The sequence below is a fragment of the Synchiropus splendidus genome, chromosome 19 (genome assembly GCF_027744825.2).
Source record: "Synchiropus splendidus isolate RoL2022-P1 chromosome 19, RoL_Sspl_1.0, whole genome shotgun sequence".
NCBI classification, from domain to species: Eukaryota; Metazoa; Chordata; class Actinopteri; order Syngnathiformes; family Callionymidae; genus Synchiropus; species Synchiropus splendidus.
Window position 1 is genome coordinate 13,114,876 of NC_071352.1, and position 26,310 is coordinate 13,141,185.

The 26,310-nt window shown below is 45.2% G+C and overlaps 1 protein-coding gene across 4 annotated transcripts in view; it reads right to left on the reverse strand.

Moving 5' to 3' along the window:
• Positions 1-28: 28 nt before the first annotated feature.
• Positions 29-26,310, reverse strand: part of myo15aa (myosin XVAa) — a 30,692-nt gene continuing 4,410 nt past the window's right edge. For 3 of the 4 annotated variants that reach the window (XM_053852109.1, XM_053852108.1, XM_053852107.1), the window contains 64 exons: positions 19,719-19,801; positions 19,542-19,605; positions 19,366-19,475; positions 19,192-19,266; positions 18,040-18,130; positions 17,259-17,362; positions 17,127-17,190; positions 16,945-17,058; positions 16,726-16,887; positions 16,440-16,553; positions 15,909-15,967; positions 14,965-15,088; positions 14,770-14,865; positions 14,568-14,699; positions 14,374-14,499; positions 13,843-13,920; positions 13,621-13,778; positions 13,496-13,541; positions 13,312-13,436; positions 13,048-13,165; positions 12,754-12,929; positions 12,272-12,356; positions 12,132-12,185; positions 11,944-12,025; positions 11,715-11,851; positions 11,533-11,628; positions 11,161-11,396; positions 10,888-11,078; positions 10,663-10,735; positions 10,409-10,600; positions 10,222-10,337; positions 10,064-10,155; positions 8,752-8,872; positions 7,296-7,649; positions 7,071-7,135; positions 6,778-6,900; positions 6,636-6,690; positions 6,157-6,301; positions 6,003-6,096; positions 5,828-5,942; positions 5,661-5,776; positions 5,545-5,604; positions 5,404-5,479; positions 5,217-5,332; positions 5,035-5,153; positions 4,813-4,954; positions 4,158-4,269; positions 4,021-4,095; positions 3,738-3,940; positions 3,549-3,673; positions 3,381-3,441; positions 3,219-3,291; positions 2,937-3,010; positions 2,790-2,872; positions 2,587-2,717; positions 2,431-2,525; positions 2,249-2,326; positions 2,080-2,176; positions 1,856-2,016; positions 1,322-1,455; positions 1,123-1,256; positions 908-1,041; positions 554-694; positions 29-479 (listed from right to left, as the gene is read on the reverse strand). In XM_053852109.1, the coding sequence (XP_053708084.1) occupies positions 378-479; positions 554-694; positions 908-1,041; positions 1,123-1,256; positions 1,322-1,455; positions 1,856-2,016; positions 2,080-2,176; positions 2,249-2,326; positions 2,431-2,525; positions 2,587-2,717; positions 2,790-2,872; positions 2,937-3,010; positions 3,219-3,291; positions 3,381-3,441; positions 3,549-3,673; positions 3,738-3,940; positions 4,021-4,095; positions 4,158-4,269; positions 4,813-4,954; positions 5,035-5,153; positions 5,217-5,332; positions 5,404-5,479; positions 5,545-5,604; positions 5,661-5,776; positions 5,828-5,942; positions 6,003-6,096; positions 6,157-6,301; positions 6,636-6,690; positions 6,778-6,900; positions 7,071-7,135; positions 7,296-7,649; positions 8,752-8,872; positions 10,064-10,155; positions 10,222-10,337; positions 10,409-10,600; positions 10,663-10,735; positions 10,888-11,078; positions 11,161-11,396; positions 11,533-11,628; positions 11,715-11,851; positions 11,944-12,025; positions 12,132-12,185; positions 12,272-12,356; positions 12,754-12,929; positions 13,048-13,165; positions 13,312-13,436; positions 13,496-13,541; positions 13,621-13,778; positions 13,843-13,920; positions 14,374-14,499; positions 14,568-14,699; positions 14,770-14,865; positions 14,965-15,088; positions 15,909-15,967; positions 16,440-16,553; positions 16,726-16,887; positions 16,945-17,058; positions 17,127-17,190; positions 17,259-17,362; positions 18,040-18,130; positions 19,192-19,266; positions 19,366-19,475; positions 19,542-19,605; positions 19,719-19,801 (7,287 nt within the window). In that variant the 3' untranslated portion in view covers positions 29-377. The remainder of the gene's footprint in view (positions 480-553; positions 695-907; positions 1,042-1,122; positions 1,257-1,321; positions 1,456-1,855; positions 2,017-2,079; positions 2,177-2,248; positions 2,327-2,430; positions 2,526-2,586; positions 2,718-2,789; positions 2,873-2,936; positions 3,011-3,218; positions 3,292-3,380; positions 3,442-3,548; positions 3,674-3,737; positions 3,941-4,020; positions 4,096-4,157; positions 4,270-4,812; positions 4,955-5,034; positions 5,154-5,216; positions 5,333-5,403; positions 5,480-5,544; positions 5,605-5,660; positions 5,777-5,827; positions 5,943-6,002; positions 6,097-6,156; positions 6,302-6,635; positions 6,691-6,777; positions 6,901-7,070; positions 7,136-7,295; positions 7,650-8,751; positions 8,873-10,063; positions 10,156-10,221; positions 10,338-10,408; positions 10,601-10,662; positions 10,736-10,887; positions 11,079-11,160; positions 11,397-11,532; positions 11,629-11,714; positions 11,852-11,943; positions 12,026-12,131; positions 12,186-12,271; positions 12,357-12,753; positions 12,930-13,047; positions 13,166-13,311; positions 13,437-13,495; positions 13,542-13,620; positions 13,779-13,842; positions 13,921-14,373; positions 14,500-14,567; positions 14,700-14,769; positions 14,866-14,964; positions 15,089-15,908; positions 15,968-16,439; positions 16,554-16,725; positions 16,888-16,944; positions 17,059-17,126; positions 17,191-17,258; positions 17,363-18,039; positions 18,131-19,191; positions 19,267-19,365; positions 19,476-19,541; positions 19,606-19,718; positions 19,802-26,310) is intronic. The other variant, XM_053852110.1, reaches the window with a different exon arrangement.

Below are 26,310 nucleotides of genomic sequence, written 5' to 3' on the forward strand. Positions count from 1 at the left end.
AAAAACAAAACATATTATTCTTCAAACTTTAATAAAGAATGAGACAACGCAGTTTTTTTTTACATACAATACATGCCCTTCCTGTAATAATAGTGCAAAAGTTTCAAGCCTACAGAGTCGGTGTTCACTATAAAAATTATATCTAAAAAAAAATAGATAACAAGTCATGCAATTCCACAAATAATTTCCTTCAGTATTGATGAGTGTTTTCTAATGCAGAAACACATGGACCTCCTATCAGTAAGAGGACAAGAAACAGCAAAAATATCTGCACTTATTTATGTAATTATAATTCCGTATAACTACATAATAATTTCCTTCAAATAGATAAATAAAGAGAGGTAGCGGCATAAAAAGGCTGGACAGGCGTGCCTGTGTTACAGAAGGGTGATTTCGCTGGGTGGCAGCGTGAGTCTCTTTTCTCTGACTGACAGCATGTTCTCCATGTGCATAGCGATGACGCGGCACAACTCCAACCCCTAGGTGAGAAAAATGTTTAACCACTCTCACGTAGAGCCGTAACTTTCTTCACGTCCCTGGTGTCCACTCTCACCTGCTCCAGTTGAAGCTGTGTGACGCGTTGGTTGAGCAAATCTCCGATCATCACCTCCACATAAGGGTAACTGGAGCCTGACGTTGGCCTCTGGGTGCGAGTGGACTGGACGTCCTTCAAAGGGAATCGCACCATGACCTCCTAATGTGGAACAACAAAACATCAGCTGAGAGTTGATGGAAATAAAAACTTCATCCATTAAACACAACATTCGCATCTTCAAAATTGTCTTGTGACGGTTACTGACCAGTGCTGGAGGCTGACTATAGTGTGTGTCAATAGAAATTTAAAGATAAAATTGAATGACCAACACATACAAAACATAAGTATGAAATATGAGTAAGTGTGTGGTACATGTGTGTCCTTGTTGAGGAAGTGAAGTCCGTTGAGGTTCACTGCTAGTATGCAGGGAGCCTGGACTGAGCCGGAACTGGAGCTTTGGATGTAAAAGAAGGAGGAGCCGAACATGGGGAAGGCACTGACAAGACCTGAGGGGAGAGTCACAACTCAGCACCGTCACTGAGCACCGTTATTTTGCAGTCAGTGACAGCACACACGCAGAGTCCTACCGAGGAACTGGGCACGAGCCTGGTGCGTGTTCAGGGGCTGGACCTGCTGCATGTGTTGTGTCGCCATGTTCAGCCACTGTTGTGGACCTTGTTTGCTGTAGAACTGCGGCGGGACACACTCCTGCAAGTCACGACTTGGAGACACGGAGGGCACAGTCAGCGAGTCTGTCAATGAGGGACATCTGAGTGATACTCATACATGGTGGGCAGGTAGATCGTGTCTTTGGCACGGTGCTGAAGAGACGCCAGTCGAGCCAGCTGCTGGAGATGCGGTTCGCTGGCTTTTCCTTGAGGAACAACTGTCAGCAGAGCCTTGAGATAGTCCGGCAGCACCTGACACGAGACACATGCGTGATAAAAATGACCACGAAATGTTCAAGGAACAGATGTTCTGGGGTCACATCTGGATCTCTCTAGAGAGCGAGATCCAGCATGAGGTCCATTACTGAGTGACTTCTGGGGCGTGACTGCCACCTGCTGTCCCTGAGCTGATGCTGAGCTAATGCCATCAACAATATTTCAAATGCTAAAAAAGACATTGAATGATAGATATTAAGAATGTAGCTTCACCTGAAGCTTTCATACACCTTACATACATACATCTTGTCGCCTCATTTTGATAATGGTTCCTATTGCTTTCAGCTGTCGAGCTAAGACGCTGGAGACAAGTGCCAGCCTATCTCAACTCTCTGGAGCATTTTCACTTCCAAAGTTCTGTATTCTGAAACAGTACCTGGTTGTAGTGCATGGTGACGTACAGCTCGTTGTCCAGTTTGAGAGCCAGACTCCAGATGACCCTCCGGAACCACAGGCTGTAGCTGGTGTCAACAGTTTCCGCCTCTGTGGCCACATCCAAGATGTACTCTCGCTTGTTCAGTGGACGAACGTTCTGACCTACCAGGACACAAACTCATTCATTACGCTGCAGAGATCAGCGTTCATGTTTGTTGATCAGACCTTTGTGTGTGACCAGGAAGATGGCATACTCATCCAACGCGTCTGCCCTCTGAAGACCCATCTCATAGCACAGCTCTTCAATAGCATCAAGAGCCACCTGCAACAGAGCAAGTTCATTCAAGCACACCATCAGAGCAGACTGAAGATGATGGTACAAAGTGTCTCTCACAGAACATGTTTTGATTTTCAGGTGTCTCTCCATCCCTCCAGGCAGAAGGAAAAGTTGTCTCTTGGAGCTCCGACCAGCCTGCACACCAACATCCAACTCAGACTCACAATTGAAACGAAACAGACAAATTATTCGACATTGTTTCTCTGAAGTGAAATCATCAGAAACAGGATGCCACGCACCAACATGGCCTTCAGCTCCATGCTGTTGGGAAACTGGACACGTCCTCCATATTGGAAAGTCCTCCTGAGGTTCTGCTCACACGCCTTGGCGATGCCTGTAGGACCGAGGTCGTGGTCAGGATGGAAGGACTTTATGGTGAATAACAACAGTCCTACCTTGGTACTGCACCCCGAGACTTTCACTGGCGTCCTGAAGAAACTTCAGCACGAACGGCTTCATCACTTCTGAGCAGCGATGGAAGGCAGTCAGGATGTAGAGGAGACGCCACCCTCGCTGGTAGCTATCCCTGCACCAAGATAAACTTGTTGACACGCCATGCTGCAGCAAACCTCCAGAGGATTTCAGGACTATAACTCACGGCTTAGAGCTGGTGTTGGCAGTGACCTGTTTCATGACTTGGCAGTAGGCTTCATCCTTCATCAGGCCATGATCGGCACTCAACTTGACACAGAGGGAAAACAGAGGAGTCAGGACAACAGATGAAGGAGTGGATGATTTGTTTTACCTTCAATATGCTGGTGACAAGGTCCTGTTCTGTCTGACCTTTCATGGCAAAGTCACCCATGAACTTCATGATTGCTGCACAAAGAGAACACGTTTGTTCGGTTTAAATCATTTGAGCAAACATCTTAGATTCCTTTCTAAGGGTTAGTGTTAGTGTTAGGGTTGTTTTCATCAATAAAACAAGTGTCATTGTGAACAAATGTATTCACCTTATTTTTTCTCAATATATTTTATGACATTTTTTAATAATATATTGAACAATTAGGGAGAACCATTTTCTCACCAAGGAAGATATCTGCAGACACTCGATTCATGCCACTGTCGGAGAAATCAATGAGAGATTCCTTTATAGGAGTCTGGGGAGAAACAACACGGTCAGGAATCACAGTTGACACATGTAGGTTCATCCACTCATATGCCGCAAGTAAGCAAACCGCATCATCACCTTGGTGAACTTCACCATTTCTCCTGGATCTCTGCTGTCAACCTTCTTGGTTTTCTGATCACTGGGGAAGACAAAAACAGTGTTTTAGGCTATAATACTGTACACATTTATCATGACTAGTGCCAGAACTATAGCTGTCGCTATTATTACTCTAGTTAGAATCACCACCTCTTGTTCCGTGTTGCCTCTCTGAAGTATTTCTTAGCAAACTCCACCATGTGGTACTGAGTGCCATGCAGAGGCAGGTCCTCCAGGTCTCCATTCAGAGCCTCTCCGTAGAGCTCATTTACGACCTGCGACACGCCCTAAAACGTCAAACTATGCGATGATCATTTAACAACACACAATCCTGCAGACCTCAGTCGAGATGTCAAGCTCATGGGCAGCGACCACGGAGCCCATTGCCACAGCGACAGCAGCTGACGCAGCGACGCGTCCGTGTCTGTCTCGAGGTTCCACTCGCTCAGCAGGGAGAATCAGGAAATCTGGCGCCGCAGTGGGCTGAACGTATTCTCTGGGAAACACGGCTGACTTTCCACAAACCGCACCAAACTGCCAACCTGCACGCACACCCGACCCTGCATTAGCTGATCGTCGCATTAGTGGTACAGACCACTGCAGTGGCTCTGGCATGGCTCACCAAACTCTGGAGTTTCTCTTTTTAATTCCTCCAGAAGCATGACTTTCTTCTTCACAATGCAGCCGTAGCACTTGCCTGAACACACACATTTGTTCACACTAGAAAGCAGCACGGATAAGGAAAAGTGAGCCTCTCACCAGCCTCCAAACCATCCATGTGCTGCAGTTTAACTATGTCGCCTTTATGGAAGCTGAGATGACTTCTGTCATCAGTGATGTAGTTGCGCACAGCCACCACGTACTCTGAGTCCTGAAAAAGGAGGGGTGGACCAGTGGCAACAATGGAATTACAAAATTAAGGGAAAGAGAAGACATTAGGAGTAATGAACGGCATCAACTTCATTTAAAGAAAATGAAAAATGAGAGCTAGATGAAAAAGAAGTAGCACAACTTTCACCAACTCCTCAAAAAAATAGGCGAGGAAAATGACTGAAAACAAAACAACACACTTTAAAGAATAAAGAGAAAAGTAAACTTTTAAAAAGCCACAAAAATTGAGAAAAAAACTTGAGATAGATGTGAACAGAATTAAGAGAGGACAGGGGGAAAGGTTAAGCTATTGGGAAGAAAAGGCAGTGATGGAAAAACAATTAAAAATGGAGGATAATATAACAAATGCAACAATAAAAACATAAAGAGGCAAAACTGAACAGACAACCGCACAATTATGCATGAGTGAAAATGGTCTTAAAAGGAGGATAAAGAAACAAAATGAGAACGTCAACCTGAATAGGGAAAGAGTGTTGTGAAAGCTTCCCTTGACACAAGTGTGTTAGAACACAGTGCAGCTGACCTTCTTGAGCTCTGTGAGGAAGTGATCGATCATGTTCTTGACCTGCGGGGCCTTGGCCGAGAACAGGATCAGCTTCTCATTGACCAGATTGAACTCCAGCATGTTCTTGGACGGAATCGACACGAAAAGGATGTCCAAGTAGCTGCAGGAATCAAGACCCACCAGCAGGACAGTGAGTCAAGAGGTCGAGGGTCGAACCAATGAGACGTTTGTGGAGCTCACCTGTATGGGCGCAGAACTCTGAAGTAGTCGGGAGCATTGGAGCTGCTTCTTACCATCTTCAGCAGCTTGATGCCAAAGTGAGAAACGGACAGAACCTGGACTCCGGTTCCAACACTCCCCTGAACACACGCGAGACACACATTTCATCTCTGCATTCAATATGGCAGCTCATAAGAACTCACCGAGGCTGGGAAGAGACGTGAAAAGTAGATCTCCCATGAGTCTCGGGCCATGGCCACCACCCTCTTTTTCACATTCTCATCATGCGTCACAGACCCTTGTTCCACCTTGTTCTCGGCTGCAAAATCACATACCGTATGCCTTAAATTCTCTTAACACAATCAAGAGCAATGTTCTGTCTACCAATACCAAGCAGGTCTTTCATCTTCTGCCGCTCCTCTTGAGTGATGCGGATGCAGGCCTCTGAGTAAGTGTCATGCACAACCTGACCAAAAAGTCAAAATGTCATGATGCACGAAATAAATGAATAAAAGGTGTGTCAGTATGAACCTGTCTGAAGATCAGATCCAGCACCAGTGGGTTGTTCACGGTTTCTTTTGGATAAAACACCTGGATAAAAACGACAGTTAGGAATAATCGCAAGACTAATACCATTAACTTCATACCTCTTTTCTCATGAACAACTTCCAAGGCACGTTGTTGTAGGTGTAATAATCCTGGCTGGTCCTGCTGTGCAGCTGAGTTTGGATGATCTCCTCCTCCACTGGTAGCTCTCTAGACACTACAAAGATTTCATCAGTCAGATACTCTCAGGAAATCAGAGGCATCTTACCTAGGGGAAGGGCGGGGCTTGTGTTGGCACTAGCTGGACCACCAACTCTGAGATGGGATGGTCCGCTGACCTTGGCCTGCCCCCCTTCTTTATGCCTGGTGGATCTTCTCTGCATCTAGGAAATCATTGGAGGTCAGGTCGGTCAGTGTTTGCAAGCATGTGAGGTGGTGCTCACTGGTTGTGGTGGGTTTGCCATCTGTTCTTTCAGGATCTCCATGGCTTCATCATGAGGATCCGGCCTCTTCAGGAACACTTTCCCGTCGTCCCTTCTGCAGTGAGTGGATTTTTAACACGAGCGTTTGAGCAACCATCAGAGACGTGTGCGTTACCTTGGAGTGGCAGATCCAGAGGGGGTTATTGCTGCGGGCTGGTGCTGCTTGATGATGTCTTTGATGTCATGACTGGGCTCTAGGCGCTCCGTGTTACTCACAGTGGACTGGACAACACTTTCAGGAGGGGGCGCTCTTGTGGGACCTGAAAGAGAAGTTTGCTTTCCTAATTCTGGTCCAGATGAAGCCACTTAAGAAATTGAGCAGCAACTGGAGCGAGTTATACAAACTGACCAAACCATGAGTGAAGGGGAACAGAGAAGTCTAGCTATAGGGCTCAAAAGGGCAGATGACCTCAAAATGTATTGTGGGAAGCGGACGCCATTTTTACTTTTTGTTTGCATTTGAAATTGACACAGCCAGTGAGAGACAGCTTTAATCTCTCACTCTGTCTCTCTCTCTCTCAGATGTCTAGTGCCACAATGAGTTTCATTCGTGTTTAACATTCTCAAAACTTTTTAAAACTTTAAAAAACACACCTGTGTTGTGGTGAGCTGCCGTAGACTGGTGCAGTGAATCCTGTCTGTCGCTGGTCTGTAGAGCCAGAATATTGAAGGCAGTGGGGTCATTTGTGTGGCATGACATTACAATTGAGAAAGACAGCAAGAGGAGTCTACTCACTGGACTTGGTTCGCGTGAGCCAGTGTGATGTATGGGGGGCGACTGGGGGGCCGGGGCAGCTGGGGGGAAGGAGGACAACATCTGCTGCTGGATTGCAATGGCCTGCATGGTCATCTGCTGGGCCTTTTTTCAGGTCAACAAACCGCCAATGCCAAGAGAGCGACAGAATGCATTACATTTTTAGCTTCGATAAAAGTTGAGACAAAATAACTTTTCACACAACAGAAAACTGGTCTCCACATTCTTGTGAGGTTGCACATTCAGCATTGAATGTATTCAGCGAGTAATCTCACCAGAATGATGGCCTGCTGGTTGATGATGGCCTGCTGCTGTTGGTTGAGGACGGTCTGCTCCGATCCTGCAGGAACGAAACCAGTTACATTTGGGGACAGAGAATAGCGGAGGTGACAAAGTTCACAGCAAACAAACCAAACAGCGGAAAGAGAGACAACTTCCTATTTTAACAGAGCATCACGCCTGTCACTTCAGGCCACTGCACCTCATCCACGCTGGCACACCTGGGAGCACAGGTAAGTCTGGAAGAACAGATGCTGTGGTGGGGGGCAGCACACCAGGTAAACCTGCGGTTCCGGGGAACGTTCCAGCGGTGCTTCTCTCAGAAGCAGCAGCAGGAGGGGAGAACACTGGCTGAACAACAGAGCTGCTTTTAGGTGGCAACAGATTAGCTGACTGAGGCGTTGTGGGGGTCGTCTGCTGGCTGTAGGGATCCTGGGGCCGGTTATACTGGTGGAACTGTCTTTGAGGCTGCTCCTCCTGTTGCTGGTGCTGTTGATGGTGATGGTGGTGGGAGGGGATTGGCATTGCAGGAATGGGAGGCATCATTCCTCCTGCTACCGGAAGCACCGGGACCGCTTGAAGGGCAGCAAGCAGGGAACATGGGTAAATACAAACCCTCCACTGTGTTAAGAAGGTCCACAGACATTGAGCGGCGACTGGATCAAGACCTTCAGCTTGACCTAAGCTTTATATAATATTCTTTTCTGACTAGAATGGTTCAACTTCACAAGGATAAATAATTGGGTGAAGATGAAATAACATTCCAGCTGAAGCATCTTTTAACTAAGCTGTGAGGGAAAGCGTTTTCAGGAGCACTACATGTCTGTGCGACGGATGTGAGTCAGCAGCAGGTCGAGCAGAAGCACTGCCAGCGTCTGTGGTTACAGTGAATGGCTGCACTAAATTATTGATTAGCCTGAGCCACTCATTACAGCGACTAAACGAACCGATATAAGGTGAGCTGAACTGTGACATTGAACCTTCACACTCCAGGCTCCTGAAAGTACAACAGGTAAGATAATATTGGCATTAAACGTCCATGAAAATATCACAAACTAAAATTTCAGAACAATAAAGTGGACTGACTGTACAATCGAAAAATAAAATTCATGAATCCATTGAACAAAATAGTTTCACATTTTGCCCATGATTCTTTCACTGCGCCTTTCATCACATAAATGATATAGACACTGAGGATCATCAAATACAATGCAGAATTAAATGAAAATACCCACCAAACTAAGTCTTAAATTAATAAGTTCCCTCTCTTTTATGGCTAGACAACTCAAAATGTACCACCACTGTTACAGAGGAAAACGGAGGCTAATATGTCTTCAACATTGACACACATTCTGTCAAGCCACTAAAAGAGCAAATAAATAAAGATGGTGAACTTACAAAAGCTGAATGGAAACAACAAAAAGACTAAATAGAAGTGATAAATATAGTCAGAATAAATGTATCACAGATGAATAATTGCAGAAGATGGATTGAGTCAAAACAAATAACCAGGTGAAAGAAAGACTTTTAGTCAGTACCTTTATCGATATTTAACCATGAGCTTTCCTCCCTCCCACTCCCTTGTCACTCATGTTCACAACCCTTCCAATAGTCATGCGGGAGGAGACAGGTGGCCATAGTTGACCTCCCCAGTGGACAAGCTTCAGCCTGTTTTACCTCCGGGGTGTATTCCCGGTGGATAGGGACGACTGGGGGTCCCTGCAGTCCCGCCTTCATCCCTGTGAATTCCTCCTCCACCCTTCATCCTCGCTGACAAACTCCGCGCTCGTTCCATTTCCTGGTGGCAGAGAGGTAAGAAGACTTGAAGATGAGCAGCGGTGGAAGCTTTGGCCTCTCTGTGGCAGAGTGTGAGGGGAACTGAATACTCCCTTGGATTACCGTACTCACTGGAGGAAATGCTCCACTGAAAAAGCACCTGCACTGAGCAGCTCTACTGCTGCATGTCATGCAGTCACTACAGTTTGGAGGCAGCTGCACAGTGCTGAACCATCACAAGCAGTCACAGATTAACAGTTCAGCACGAGGGCACATCAACATCACCACAGGTGGGGTCACTTGGCACCATTTCAAACTAACTTTAAAAGTGAATTAAGACATGGAGATGAAGGTGGAGCAGAGAAGAGGTGCTACATTACAGCAGTCACTCAGTAACCTAATCATCCCTCTGCCTTCATTCACAGTCCAACAGCACGTATGTTCCATTCATCCATCCACACCAAGTGAATTCTAATGGGTGACATTTAGGCTTTACATTAGAAACACCTTTATTACAGTGCAAATACGACCAAATCACTCAAATGCTAAAGTAATTTCATTACTGCGTCGTGATTTTGACAATACAACCAGGTGGCATCCGGACTGAAGGATGAAAAAAAAAAACTACAAGGGAGACCTTTCAGTTCTGCAATGCATGATGGGATGCCTCTTTTTTTTTAAAGAAGCTTCCATAGTTCCATAGATCTTTAATTAACTCCCATTGACATTAAGTGGAATGACCAACAAGGATTATTGTAATGCAAATAAATAGCAACATCAGACGAAGCAAAATGAGTGGCAAACCACGAGGATCCTCACCCAAAACTTCCGTAGAGTTTGAGACCCATTCTTCAGATTAGAAGTAATTTCCTGTCCTGGAAAGCACTTCACTTTGATTCCGCCTTAATGCTGGAACCTTGGTCATGATGCTTGGTTCTTTATTATTATTATTATTATTTGGGCTGTCATATTGTCTTTTAGGAAAAATATATTGATCTTTATGAATAGAACAATAATGTAACATTCTGTAACAATACGTAACAGATATTAATTTAAAAAGAATCACAGTGCTATAAAGAGACTCTCGAAGAACACAAGAAAGATGATCAGTGAAATAAATTAGTATTGGTAATAGTAAAATACCGCCTAATAATATTGGCAAAACGGCCAAAATAATTGACATATAATATGACAATCATTGACGGTTACTCACAATGCTGCTGTCCGACAGCACAGGCTCAAACAGACTGTCCAGGTAGTGGTCCATGCCTCTCTGAGTCTGACCCTCGCTGAAGGCATCTGACTCTGCAGACAGGAAGAGACTCTTTAACATTCTCACATCATCACATCATGTATGGACAGATGAGGCACCATGACTGTAGTATCCGTCAGAGTCAGGCAGACTGTATGCCGGTCTGCTGCTGCCGCTGACGGGGAAGGCGGGAGTCAGCTCCTCATCTGAGTCGAAGCCGCTGCCGAACAAAGTTCTGGGAAGAGACGTGGACATCAGCGCCTCCTGCGGTTATTTGGGCACCAGTGTATGATGACGTTCACTGACAGACTGGCGTTGGTCCTGACTTTAGCAGGGTTATCTGTGCTGATGATGAAGTAGCTCTTCTGTTTGGGAAAGTCCGGTGGAAGCTCTAGATCTGCGATCAGGTCCATCACATAATCGTGTCCCGCTAACTCCACCCACTGGCTTTGCTCCTTCATCAGAATGGAACTCCCCCTCCACCACTCAGACACACCCCTGGGGAAGACAGTAAAAACAGACTTGTTATAATGTTCATTTTCAAGACAACAAAACAGTACCTATGGTGCAGAATGTCTGCAGCAAGGTCTTCTCCACTGGTCCAGGAATGAACCGGGCACATGAAAGACCCTCCTGTAACCACATCATGACCACAACACATATTGAGAAGAGTTGACATGAACACAAATCGGGTGTCTTGTTCACAACTTATAATAACGACAGGATATAAGATTGGCCAACAGATGGCGCTGCAGACTTATATACAGTAAGTATCACAGGGTTACCATCGAAGCAGTGGACATGCAGAACCATGTTGGCTTTCTTCCTGTTGGCCGTCCATTCCAGAAGAGACAGCGGGTAGATGCGTGCACTCTCGGGCATGGGCTCCGAGATGAACTGCATCTTCTGAATGGCCTGGATGAGTCTGTGCTGCAGTAGCACCTGACAACCAGCAGGGGCGTGGTCGGAGACAAACCTGGAGGAGGTAAAAAAAGGGGTTTTGTTGCATCAGATTGAGTACGAAAAACACAGCGTGAAGTGAGCGAGTGAACCAGTACTTGAGCAAGTATTTGTCCAGCTTGGCTGACGGAGCGAAGCAGCAGACGCACGCCAGCAGCAGCAGCCAGCCTCGCTCTGCGTTGTCCGCGTTCACATTCCTCCATACCTGGTTCACCACCTGAGCCAGGATTTCATCGCGCAACCCCGGAGCCATCAGCCCACGCTGGATGATGTAATTCCCGAACATGTTTTCCTGCGCCCCATTCAGGTACGGGTCCCCCATGAACCGCAACACCTGACCATTAAACAGCAGGTGGAACAGAACACAAGAAGACAGCTGTAGCACAAGACACAGCAGAACTGGTGGTGCCACGACTGACCCGCAGCTCACTCATGGATATAAACCAGATCCCTCACACAGCTGTACCCACCATATTGAAGATCTCCAGCGCTTCTGCTCTCAGGTCCTCCTCGATGCGAGTGAGTGAGGTTTCCAGTGGAGCTGTTAGCATGCCCAACTTCGGCTCCTGTCTCAGAAGGATCAGTGTTGCAACGCAGGAGTGCAATTTATAACGTAAGCGTTCAGTGTTTCTCATTGGGAACCAGCACTTACCTGGAAGTAGATCTGCACATAGCGGAAAAAGGGGTAGTTGTTGATGTCCAGAGGAAGAGTGAGTTGATAAGACAAGGACTCCTGGATGTGAGGAGTTTGAAGGAGAGCCAGGCAATCTGAGTGCAACTCCTGTCCGACTGCAGGGACGCAGAAATATTGGTGGCGTGAGGACATTGAGGTCTACTCATTTCAGTTTGAAGTTTGGCTCAAAGAGAAGATGTTTCCAGACCTCGAGTCATCTGCAGCAGGGAGCCCAGCTCCGCAGGGATGACCAGGTGAGAGACGTTCACCACCTCACGCTTGTTTAACTCCTGCAATACAGAGCGATAACTAACATTCTTTATGTTCCATGCAGTATATCAGCAGCCTCCCAACATTGCATGAGTTCATAAAAAAAAAAGTCAAATATTGTCCTACCATCTCTCTTCTTTTCTTCTCCTCCTCCACCTGTCTTCTGCCTTCAAACTTTCTCTGAACATTTAAAAGCACTGGTGAAGACCTGAGTCGACTTTAGTTCAATAATAAACCAGAGTATGAGGAGGATTAATGAACTGCACCTTTACATATCGCCGGCGACTGACGTACATGTGGACGATGGAGCGGAACCTGACGAGACCCCGTCTCCTTTTCATATAGCGCTGCCTAGAGGGCATCAGGTGAACAACAAGTGATTGCACTGTAAGTCTCTTAGTAGTATTTGAAGTAGTGTGTCATTATTTCAGCCAATGATGATGAAAGGACATTTTAACATAAAACTTAGCATAGCCTATTTACTTTTATAAATTGGGACTGAAATACATATTCATTCATTCATAAATAATGGTACTATTATGAATGATAATATCACAGAAAAATAGCTGACACAGGAGCAAAAACAAGACAAAAAGGCATCAATGCAAATACAAAAGAAATAAGACAACTAGGGCAAATAACAAACTCATGCAAGACTATGGGAGAATTTATAGCACAGTAGAAAACTGGAATAACTGCACAAACTCCTCATAAGAGGGTCAATAATCCTGAGCATGACCGGACTCACCTGGCTAAGTAGCCTCTGCACTGCGCCTGCAGGAGGACGATCTTGTTGCGGAGTGCCACAAAGCGTTTCCTGACGAAGAACATGCGGGTATAGCGCTGCAGGGTGAGAGCGGCGAGGTGGCGGGACTGTTCCCTTTTGCACTCCAACAGCTGGTAAATGTCTTCTTTCAGAAACAGCTGGAGACAAGGAAGAGCTCCATACTGATCTTCACAAGTGTCAACAGATGTCAACACACGTCCTGACGCAGCAGTGGCTCTTCTTGTGAATCACACTTGCTGATCAAGAGCGACTCACCTTGGTCACTCCGATGTGGTACGCTCCAGGTGTGAGAGGACACAGCTTCCTTAACATCAACACACAGTTCTCGCCAATCGCAGCAGGGATCTCTTGCAGCCCCACCAGAGATTTGTATCTGGGCACAAACATGAGTGCGCAAAAAAGAGTAAGAGACTCAGGCGAACAGAGAACGCTGCCTCCTGCCTCAGGATCAGAACATGTCCTCCACAGCATCCAAACAACTCATATCATTTCGTGCAGCAGATGCACAGTGAGCATTACCTGAAGAGGAAGACATGGAACGGCATCCGGACCGGATATCCCTCTCTACGGATCCTGATGGTCTCGAGCACGCCTGAGTGCCTCAGCTGATTGCTGACCAGCTCATCCTCAAACACCTCCGCTTGCTATGTCAATTTAGGGTGAGAATTGTTCCTTAAATGTGCTCCTAAGACTAAAAAAATACCTTCAGGTGATTCGGTTTGATGCAGCGCACAAAAAACGGGTGACATCTGTGCAGGGGAAATCAAGATGAGATGACAGAAATGTGGGTTCATCTCTGAGTGTCTTTCTTTCAGCCACGTGTCTCACCGATCCATTTTCTCCACCAACTCCAGTAGCGACGTCTGGAACTTGCTGCTGACAGTTGGAGCCTGGTATCGCCTCGTGACGGTACTGCTTTTTCTCAGGTGACCTCCTCTCTGTTGACCCATGACCTCAGCATGAGCCCGGAAGAGTTTTGAGACCATCTGAGGCAGAACCAACTCAAATCACTTTATGGCAATGATGATGTGGGGTGCTGTTTAAAATGACCTTGTTTTTGCTGTGAATAAACAGTTCCAGAACATCCTGCCGGACCTGATCGTAGTTCTTATCCAAGAACTTGTGAACCTGCATCAGAGACATCACATCAAGCCATCATGTGCGTAAATAATAACTTTTAATAAAAAAAATATTACTTACTTCATGAGCTTCATATCATGCATCTTTTTTATTATTAATGTAAACAATTTTCTTAAGAAAAAAAATCCCTCTCAAAAATTCCCTCCCTTTGACCAAGATTTTTAAATTAAACATTTAGCAGCTCTTAAAATATAAAACAACACACACATACTGTTCATACTTTTATCCACATTTCAACATACTTCTGTTTAAAAATTTCAATATTTTCCTCCCATTAATACACTTCAAATTAGTTTTGCTCTATAAGATTTATTTTATTTTTAAGTTTTTAAACGTTCATACTTCTCTTACGTTCCAGAACAGTTCCTGTCTGACTCAACTGGCCCGCAGCCCATGTGTTTGAGACCAAATTTTTAAAGTTTTGACAGCAGCGCTTGATACCTGGTAGGTGACTCGTCCTGCGTAGTGCTTGATGGTGAACTCAGGCAGCGGCATTTTGGGCTTGGAGTACAAGGGACAGCCGCCATGGTGATAGTGGCACTTCTGGAGGAAAGTGTGGTCTGTAGCCTGGAGGCAGGTTGCCAAAGTCAAACTTAAGTTTCTAAGATGGGTTAGTAATGTTTTCAAACCTCTACCTGAGGGAAACCGCTCTGGTCGTCCAGAATCCGCAATATCCCATGAGGCTTTGCAGCAATCAGTTCAATGCAGAGCTGGTTGTCGCTGAACGGGATGTCCTGCCAAGGAATTTGCTCTCTGCTGTACTCCTCCTACATGTGTGTCACACATACAGCACCACATTAAATGTGCGGTTGGCAAACGTCAGGAGAGAGAACGCACCTGTTCCTCCCTGAAGATGATCTTGTTGAAGAAGAACTGCAGGTACTCATTGGCGTAGTTGATGCAAAGCTGCTCAAAGCTGTTGAATGTCAGATCCTGTTCTTTTAGACACACACATACACACACAACATGGAAGGTGTCACGTTGGTAAGGAGGTGGTTCTTTTACCATGACGTGAAAACAGAGGTATTTCACCTCAAAGCCATAGATGTCCAGGATGGAGATGGAGAGCGAGTGTTGGTGAGGATACACCTGAGCGTTGATTCTCTCTGTCAGCCAGTTGAACAGCAGCGAGTACAGGATCTTGGCAACAGCGTCTCTGCAAGCAGAACCGAAGAGTTGTCCGTTACCAATACACACAAACTGTATTTGTGTTTTTGTTTTACTAGGGCTCTCAATATTTTCTTTTTTTTCATTTCAATTAATCGCACTAAAGCTGTGTTAACTCATGATCAATGGCAAAAATACTTTCCTCATGCAACCACCCAACATAACAGTTACTGTCAAGAGCATTCTTTAGAATAACCTGAGGCACTGAAGACAACATACCAACAGTGTCACATCACAGAACACACTTGGGTTGATTAAATCTTCCTTTATGTTATATATATAAAGGATGGATGTAAAAAATTGTGAAAAATTTTACTCGTTGACAGCCTTAATATTTACATGACCGTATTTCAACCATTCAATGCATTGAATTGTATGAATGTATAAACATTTCCAATAAGCATTTTATTCACTAACCCAGAACAAACAGAAGAAAAAAAAGAAAAAAAAAACTTTATTACATAGTCATAATGTAAATAATAATAGTTTACAGAAGATGTCATGAATGTTCATAACCATGTATGGCAACGTAAAAGAAGGTTCCTTAGGTATAATAAGGTGCACATATTGAGAGAAATGAGAGAATTTATCATGACATTATACAGAGAGGTTAGCTTTGGTACACTTCATAAACCTGACCACAAGTTTCCATAGATAATTATATATCTTCCACAAAGTCTCATGAATGTATGAATAATGCAACACAGAAGAGAGAGTGAAGTGTAACTTCTTTTTCTTCTGATTTACTGTTATTTTTTACTGCAGTCCACACGTCTGGCTTTAATGATTTATTTGTGTGAGAAAAGTACCTGGCATCGACTGCACTCTCCACAGTCAGTGGGGTGTAAATCTTATCTCGCATTGTCTCCTGTGGAAAAGACAAACTTAATTTGGGGATGAAAACTGTGGTTTAGAACACACCACGATCCGAAGAAGTCAATATCAGTTCTCTGCAATAGAAAATCTGAAATAAGGATTTACGCATCCATAACAAATGTTCTCCAAAACACACAGTACATGGGGGGCTCTTTAGTTTTGGAGCCTAATAAGCAACAAATTGAAGCACAAAGCCCACACACTTAGAATAAAAGGGCTTTAAGAAGTAACACGGCTCTCAAGTAGATCACCAGCAGCGCTTCTTCCTTTGTCTGGCCAGCTCTGTGAGGAGGTAAACAACGCTGACGGTGATTCAATCCCTTCCACGTCAGCGCATACGTGAGCAAGGGCCCCACAGACAATGATTCTGTCTGAGGTGGTCAAGCTAAATGGCACAGTGACAGCAGGATAAATGGAGGTTGCACCTTCATGATTTTTGCATTGAGGCACTGAGGTGTACGCACCGTGACCTTGTAGGTGATGGACTTCTGCAGCCCTTCTGGAGAGATCTGCAGCAACTCAGCCACCACCCTGATCTCCTGAGCGCTCACAACAGACGCCCCCTCCTGAGCATCTCCCTGAGATGACAAAGCCAGAAATCTTTCAGCAGATTATTCATTCAGCAATTCCCTTCAGGGTCCAAGCTAGAGAAGCATTTCTGAGCTGCAGCTACATACACCCAAGACAGGACATTTCCCTTTCATCTCTCCATGTTTTTGGGATGAAGTGGAGTGCCAGAAATGGCATCACCTCATATCTTTGGAAGTAGACGTTCCCTAGGTGCAGGATGGACGACAAAATCCTAAAAATGGCGGACTGGTCATCAGCAGTGAAGCGGAGAATCTCCATAGCACCCAGGAGTCGCAGGAAGTCTTCCGCATCATTCTTTCCTGCTATTCCACAATCCCCTCCCTGAGATGAGGACACCAGTCAGGTTCAACTTCAATACCCACTTCAGTCAGAGCCCACCTGGTTCAGGTAATAGTAGGTCTCAGCCTCTTGGAGATAGAATGCCTGCTTCTGCTGTGAGGGAAGACCTGCCAGCATTTCATAGAAGATATGATAGTTCCTCTCATCTTTGGCCTGAGGAAGAGAACATCCCATCACAGTGAAGTCATTTTCCTGACTCAGTCTTCGCACCCAAGTGTCACCTGGAATACGACGCGTGACTTTTCCAGCAGATACTGAGATGTTATGGCACCACAAATCACTCCCCTAGGACAAGAACCCAAGTTAAATAAAAGATTTCAAAGGCATTTTAGTACCACTGTAAAACCACTCACTGTTCCAGAAAGATTTCCATATATTTCCCAAAGCGACTGGAGTTATCGTTCCGCACAGTTTTGGCATTTCCAAAAGACTCCAGCAGAGGAGCAGCCTCAAGTATCTCCAGAACAGACAAGAAAAGTTACTCCAACTCCAAACACAGTCACATGACAGATGGTACCATGTTTTGGCAGATCTTTGCTTTGTTAATGATAATGCAGTTTAGACAGACAATTGATATATTTGGATAAAATGTCAATAAAATCTGACTTCAAAGATGAAGTTCAATTTAGGAGTTCATTATGCTGAAAACGCAAAAAATACATATTATTTTTTCATTATTAAAATGTACCGCAATGCCAAGTATGTCCACTGGAATAAACCATCAACAACAGCTTTGGGGATTTAAATTTTTTTTTTTTTTTTTTTTAATGAGTCTTTGAATTTTATTTTAGGATTTCATGCCCCAATTTTTGTGAAACGTTTATCAGTAGAAAATAATCAATAAACCCATAAACACCATATGAAACTCAAGGCCTGTCAGCAAAATCCAGGCCATGACTCCATGGCCAGCAGCATCATTTCATATTGCATGTTGGGAAAAAAAAATAAAATAAGACTAGGTCCCCGAGTGCTTAATGTTGCAAAAATTTGTCAAGCACCTATAGTAGAAAGACATTCTAAAAAAGTAATTGCTCCACTACCTCAATCTGCAGCAGGGAGACGCAGCAGAGATACAAAAACAGAACAAAAATGTCAGAAGTTTGTAAACGTGTTCCGAGTGTGTGCTTTGGGTACCTGGTGCGCAACATTGCTGTTGTGTTGAATTGCCACCAGGAAGCGAAGGACAAGTTTAGTGGCTTCAGTTTTCCCTGAGCCACTCTCCCCACTGAAACAAAACTCGTCCAGTCAGGCTTCAGAACAGCATCTTCAACTTCAGCATTTCTTTTCATCAGCATTACATTACAGCATTAAGAGACTTAATGTAGTGTAACCATTACACGCACCAAGAGCAGCACCTTTTACTGGTCACTTAAATCATCAATTATTTGGCCCTTCTCACCTCTCCACTTCAGTCTGGCCTCTTCATCTCAGTTCCATGTGGTGTGGCCTTAATTCAACATTTACATGAAACCTCCTCTCACATTCACTCACACACACACACTTGTAGTTCTATCCTTGTTGAGACATTGTGAGGTTTCTCAGTGCTATAATGTGTTCCCCAGCCTCTTACCCTAAACCTAACCATCCAAAACAAATAGCTGACCTTACCCAGGACTCTGAACCAAACTTTAACCGTTATTTTGAAGTCTTCATCCTCAAACTGAGGCGTTACCTCGTGGGTTCCAGCCAAATGTCCCCACAAAGTCACACGGTACTCACAAAGTCCCCACAAAATAAGATAAACAAGCCCATACACACACACACAGTCGCACTTTGAGCTGCCAACAGCTAAACGTTATACACCACCGGCATCTGAACTCAGCCAAGGACAACCAAGGTTGTTAGGAAAACAGGCACCTTAACCACGTTGCCAGCTAGGGTTTCCTTGAACTTGCTGTTTAGCTGAGAACCAGGCATTATTGGTCACTTTACACCAGACCTCTGTTACCTCTCAACGTCCACTCTGTGGCACTCACACACACAAGCACAAAAGTCAGTACACCCAGAAATGTAATCTGCCCCTGGCCTGGAGTGGGCTAGTCCTCCCTCACAGGTGTCTTCTTTGCAATACGAGTAGACCTTCCAGGTGGAGAAGCAAACATGAATCTGGTGAACATGTTTCAGCCTATTCCTTTATGATCCAACAACCACTCTGTGAGTGTTGTTCGGAGAACACCACACTTCTGATGGTTTGCTTTCACAACATCTTCTATTACTCCACTGGTTACTTTGTACAGACCAGAAACAGACAAATATTGAATACAGAAACACAGAAAGAGGACTTACCTGATAATAATAACTTGGTTGTGTTTGGCATCCATCATTTTAGAATAGGCAGCGTTTGCTATGGCAAACAGATGACTTCATGGGCAAGAATTGTTCACATAAAAAAAAATGGTGAGAAAAACGAAAGGATCATTCTTCTTTGATAAATACCAAGACAAGTGATTCACCACTTACGGGGGGTTCTCGCCGAAAGAATGACCTTTGTACATCAGCACATAGTCAGTCCCGTAGATGTTGTACATCTTATAAGGGTTCACAGAGACCAGGATACTACCTATGTAAGTCTGAGACAAGCGGAAAGAGAATGTTAGACATCTAACAAAGCTAAAAGATGATCTGCTTTATCTTACATAAATGAGCCCCCGATGAAATCTCTTTCTTAGGTTCAGGAGAACATCTCCTTCATGCATCTCCCTGGATGGAGAAATGACTGTTCACTGTTCTTATTTCAACTCTGATCTTTTCTCAATTAATCCTTGAGTGACAGATGTTTTTACAAGCAGAGGAAACCAGGTCAAATGTCTTACTCTAACTGGGTCATGTCTTCCAATCCATCTTCATCCCGCTGGTGATGGTGACCTGTCATCGACAGGCTTCTGATAGAATACATCTGAAAAACACAAACTGCAGCGTAAAAATCCTAAGAGTACATTTTTCACTTAACCCACAATGCAGAATCAGATTTGTATGGTGCATGGCATTGGCAAAAACAATCTCCTATCAAATCATTACCTTGTCAAACCAGTGCCCCTGAGGTTCCCCTTCTCTGCTTAGGTTCCACTCGCCAGGTCCAAGTTGGCTGTGCGATTGACCGACTAGACTTTGTGGTTCCAAAAGTTCCCCTTCTTTATACATGGACCATTTATTGAGGTTCTGTACTGTTCCATGAGGTAATAACCTTTCCGCATCCCACACATTCATATCCTGTGCTTGAAATGTAGATTCACCTCCAGGGCCTTGCGCCCAGTGCTGTGCAGGATCTGGTCCCTGCATGCGTGGTGACACTAAAGCGAATGATGACAAATTGTAAGAGGCACCTCGCAAAAGTGGGTTCTTCAAGGCACCTGACAGATTTAAAGAACTGGGCTCTGGAGTACGAGGGGCACCAAGCTTAGCCATTATATTGCCATCAGGAAGGCGATAACTGGCCCCACGAAGGTTTGGATTCTTTGACAAGGCATTAGACAAGTCGATTGTTTTTGTCGTAGTGCTTTGCTGTGGGCGAGTCATTAGGGTGCCATTTGGTAAACGGTAGCTGGCTGATCGAAGGTTCTGATTTTGCAGAGCATTGGAAAGGTTAAATGAGCGCGGCTGGTTGGTGTCAATAGAGGCAGTTTGCTGGAAAATCGATGACTCTGGCAATCTATAAGAAGCTCCACGTAAGCTGGGGTTTAACAACGCCCCGGACAGAACAGGAACAGATGGCTCAGGAGTGGAATCTTGCATTTGTTTCCGTGAAAATAACGATGAACCATCAGGTAGTTTAAACTTGGCCTTATTGAGATTAGCATTCATTAAAGCACTAGACAGTCCTGGTGACATGACTGTAGATTCTGGACTCTGTGCCTCTTCCCCTGGTCTTACAAAAACCGAACCATCTGGAAATCGATAAGAGGCCTTACGAACATTTGCATTTAGAAGCGCTGAAGTAAGCACAGATGGTGAGGATGAAGATGTGACTGACTGAGGCGCTTGTCCACTGCCAAACGTTAAAGTACCTTGAGGTAATCTGAATGACGCTTTGTTGACATTGGGATTCAACAATGCAGATGAAAGCATGGGGGAGGAAGGGGAGGAAGCAGGTTGGGCCTCCGTCCTGGTAACCAAAGAGCCATTGGGTAAACGAAATGTGGCCTGTCTCAAAGTAGGATTGAGCATAGCAGAGGACAGATTCGGAGAGGGGAAGGATGATGCAAGTAGGGGAGGTTCTGAAGTCTCAGGTCTCATGATCAGTGAGCCATCAGGGAGGTGATAGGTCGCCTGACGTGCGTCAGTGGGTACCGTATTTGCAGCAGAAAACTGGGAAATCCTCCCACCTGGAATCCTCAACATTGACCCCTGAATTAGAGAGGCCTGAAATCCAGCCGAAAGGATGGCAGAGTTACTACTAATGGTTGCAGGATGAAGCGCAACATGCTGAGGTGCAGATGAGGGTAAGAGGACAGAGGAACGATGTTGCTGAAATGGTGAAGCAATTGAAGAATTTTGTAGCTGAGATGATGAGGATGGGTGCGGAGAAGAAGGAACAGGACCAGATGATGCTAACGCATCAGATGGTGAGATAACATTTGTATAAAGGTTGGCATTGCGTTGTAGAGGAGAGGAGTGTGATGAAAATGCCTCATTTTGCATTGCTGTTGTGGGACTCTGCACTGGTGGTTGGGGACTGTTCGACAAGGGAGGAAATGAACCTCCTAACATCTGAGAATTTTGAAAAGCACTTGTTAGCATTGGGGAAGGACCTGGTTCCATCATTGCGTAGCTATACTGAGTAACAGTCTGAGAGGTTGGCAAAATACCACTCCGAGCATTTAGGACTGGTGAGGAAGCTTGAAAAGGCATAGTCCCAAATCCCTGAGGACTTCTAGTCCTCTGTGGCAAGGGACTAGCAGGATGAGATCCATGTGATGGATGTAAAGGCAATGGGGATAAAGGCTGAAATTGTTGGGGAGATGGAGGTCTACTGTGTAGCCTACGCATTGAAGGTTGAGGTGAGTGAGGGCCGGTGTGTTTCAAAGAAGGTTGGGGAGATACAGGAGGTCCAGGAGGGGGAATGCTGAATGACTGCCTCGTCGGTAGAGGGGGCTGGTTTCCAGGCATCCGCACTAATGGCTGTCCCCTACCTACAGGTCGTTGAAAACCTCTTTGAGTAGCTGCAATCCTTTTTGAGTCCCTGAATCCAAATGCACGAGAGCCAGTTCGGGATAACTTTGGACCTCGAGCTGATCCTGCCAGTTCTCCTGACGTAGGTGCTTGGCCCCCATTGACTGAGGTCCTTAAAGGCGCCACATGTTGAGTAAGAGGATGAACATGTCTTCCACGTCTCGAAGCATATGGATTTGCTGGTGATGGTTTCACGGCACCCATGGGAATGTGATTTCGACCCAGGATGCTACCTCTGGCCCTCTGAGTCAACGGCTGATTGGATAAGGGACGACCACTCATCCGTGAGGGAGATGGTGAGGTGGGACGGTGTGAACTTCTTTGAGTGGTTGGGGGAGGTGACTGAGGTCTGTCTGGGAAAGTAGGGCTCCCTCTTTGCGTTGGTGAGGGGGATCGCCCATTTCGGGACATCTGTCTTCTGCTTTTGGAGAAGTGTGGTGGCAAAGAAATTGCATCTGGAGGAAGTTGCTGCCTGAATGTGAGTCCAGGAGAAGGTGGTGGGCTCTCTCGCTTCCTTAATGACTGTCTTGGCGATGCTACTGGACTTGAATATGGGGAATGGGTTTGAATAGCTGAATGACCCCTGTGGAAAGTAGAAATCCTTTTCCCATTTATTGGAGATGATTGCGCTCTCACAGAAGGCACTCGTCTTGTTAATGATGGAGAAGGCAATGGAATGGATCGCCTTTCAACACGAACAGCGGAAGTTGGTCTTTGACCAACAAATGAGCTTCGCTGAGGCGGTAAATTTCGCAGCATAAAAGGAGAAAACTGTGTGCCTCCTTGATTGTTAGGATTCAAGCTCCTGAGATATGTTTGAGGATGAGGGGCGTTAGATATTGCAGTCCTGGGTGGTCCTATTCCCAATGATGGCTGTGGGGATGGAAAGGTACTTGTTTGTTGAAAGCGTCTTGTTAAATCAGGAGATTGCCCAGGTGACTGCACCAGTGGGGGCATTTCTGGCTGTAAAGGAACCATTGAAGACATTTGATCCACCTGGTAAATGTGTTGATCCAGATTATACAAAGGATGGTATGGATGGGAGGCAATCTGAGCTGGTATCGGAGATACAGCTGAAGTAACAGCTTGGGGTAGATGAGGTGATTGGGGAGGAATGTGATGGACAACTTGTTCATTAATAGGTGTCTGATATGGATCTGTAACAGAGGCTGGTTGATTGGGGAAGGATGGTGGGTTGCTGGGCTGCACAAAGCTGTGTGAAGGAATCGCAGGCTGGAATTGCATACTTGGTAGAGCCACGCTATTTTGAGGAAGTGGAGTCTGTGAATGAGGAAATGTTGGAGAAACCTGGAGAGGGGGTTGAGACAATGATTCCACATCCAGTCTCTGTTTTCCAAATAGCCTGACTTGAGGTCTGGGAAACCGGAACTGTTCAGTCTGGATGGGGTCAGAATAGTGGTATGCCAGCTGTTCTTGTCCCAGAAAATATCCAGCATCAACCAAACTCAACCCATCCAAATAGAAAGGCTGCTGACAGGGTTCTTGGGTTACTGCATGGTCTGTATATCCCAACATTTGTCCATATGGATCTAAAATGCCATTGTTATAACTGAGGTCATTCAAGTATTCCCCATATACATTGTGGTTGTAAAAGTCATTGTAACCAAACTGATCTGCTTCTATCGTATACAACATTCCATCTTCACCGTAGAAATAATCCATCCCATCATCAGCATGATACTCTTCACGAGGATCATTGTAGTAGTCATATGGGTAATTGTAATAGTCCATTTCGTCCTCATAATAATATTCATCATCATAATAAAAATCTTCATCGTCATAGTACCCGTAGTGGTCCTCCCATTCGTCATCCTCACAGTCTATGTCCTGACCATGTGGATCAGTGGGGCCATATGTGGAGGGACGGTTCACATAGCCTCTTGGTCTCCATCGATCATGATAATCTTCATATCCAAATTCATCATATTCATATGTGTCATTGTAATAATACGGTTCTGCTTCTCTGTTTGCAAATGACAACTGCCTTCGTCCACGCCCCCTTCCACCAAGCCGACCTCTGGATTTTGTCTGTAAAAACTTTGCAGTCAACCAGTTTGACGCTGCTGCAATTCTCCCTAACATCCAGCCTTTCGCTTTAAATCCAGCTCTCTCTTTCTTCTTTCCAAACATGCCCTTGAACTTTCCTCCCAATCCTTTGGCCTCTGCGGCCATTTTCCCTTTGTTGCCCAAACCTGACAGGTTAATCGTCTTCTTGGGCACAGTGGCATCTTTTGCATTTTCATTTTTCTTTCCCAACAGGCTGAAGCCAGACAAAGCCGATTTTTTATCAGCAGATATGGATTTAGCCCCAAACCCTGAAAAAAGCTTGTTACCAAGAAGCGGTTTACCCTCTGCAGGCGGCTTCTTTTTCTTGGAGAGGCGCAAAAAGAGACGGGAAGTGCTTTTAAGGTTTCTCTTTGGTTTTGCTTTAACTGGTTGTTGTGGTTTAGAAGGGAAGCTGAAGGGAGAAGCCTTCCCTGTCATCCCTGAGATTGCCTTAGAGGCGCCCTTAAGGTGAGTCTTGACGTCAGGCATCTTCTGGACTTTTGCTGCAGCCATGTTTTTCTTCCCTTCAGCAGCAAACCCCATCATGGCCTTGGAGGCTCCTTTGATATGGACATCACTCATCTTTTTGAGGTTGACTGCAGCCATTCCTTTGGGTTTGACCTTCTCATCTTCCTCATCATCTGATGGAGGAGGGTGTTTTGTAGGTGGCTTAAAACCTTTGACGGCCATGGCCTTAGATGCACTTTTAAGTGCTGCTTTCCCTTTTCCTTTATCAGTTTGTGCTCCTTTTTTAGGTTGTACTTCCTCTTCACTTTCATCGTCACCACTTGGCACCTCTTCATCTTCGGATTCCTCCTCAGACTCACTCTCAGGCTTTTTTGTTTTGCCCTTCTTGCCATCATCCTTTCCCTTCACCTTGTCCAGCCCTTCCTTCTTCGCCCCCTTATTGTCATCTTTGCCTCCTTTCTTCTCATCTTTCCCTGCCTTCTTTTGGTCCTCAGATTTGCCCTTTTTGGCCGCTGATTTCGAGTCACCTTTTTTAGGTGGCATGATGGACTCCACATGAAACCCAGGATGTGCAGAAGCAGATGGGTTTCAGTGTCAAGGTCAATCAACACACAATTTCAAGCATTTTCCAAAAAGCCACTTTCATGTGAGAAAAATAAGACTTGACCCTCTGAACGTGTCAAAAACACATCAACACATACATGAACATGTTTCACTGACCACAGAGTCTCCCTTGGACCAACTGGTTAATTTATGAAAATGTAATCCAATATGGATCAGATCAATTCATCCTTCAGTGGATCTTGAAGGTAAATCCTCAAAGAGTGATAAAGCAATCCAGTCCTTTGTGTGTCTTCCACTGTTTTTGCGACGGCCTGTAGTGTATCCTCATCTTGGCTGGCACACCATCCTTGGCAGAGCATCTCTGCAGTCCGCAGGTGTAAGTCCCGGCACTCAAGTGTGTCCACCTCTTTGTACTAGAGCGAAGCGTGTGCGTGGGACTGTGTCATGATTGTATCCTCCCACATCCCACGTCATTTTACTATCTGACCTACTGTAACCTGGCACATCTTTCCATGGTTACTTCATCCGTCCTCTGGCAGCATCATACCGAGACCTGGCCGTACATGTCATGCAAGCACGTGTGTAAGTAAGGAATATGTAAAACATCTGTTTGTGTATCAGAGAGAGAGAGGGGGGGGGGGGGAGGGAGAGGGAGAGAGAGTGTATCCCCAGTCTCAAAGGGCACCTATCATACCGGCTCTAGTGTTGTGGGGTAACACAATCTGCAGGATCACTTCGGTATCAATAATGTAGGGTGGCTGAGCTGTTGCTAAACTGTGTCTGAGAGGCAAAGTCAGTCAGAGCCAAATCCAGAAAAGTAGTAGCGTCACTGAGAGTGCTATGGGACATGTCAACAGGGGCATCCCACTGCAGCACAAATGCATCCGCATAGGAATAGGATGAGGAACGGGATCCTACGTCAACTGAAATACTTTCCTTGAATGAAAACAACTGTTTAAAGAAGAGTTTAAGTCAACTGTTTCTCCTCTTTACAAAGGCCATTCCTGCACCATTTAATTTGCTTTTTTTTTCAAATAAACTACCATTAATATGTACCATGATGGCCATTTTGTGTCTCAATATAGTGGAGGTTAAGTCTTCACTGTTGGTTCTGCACACTGTAACGCAACACAACAA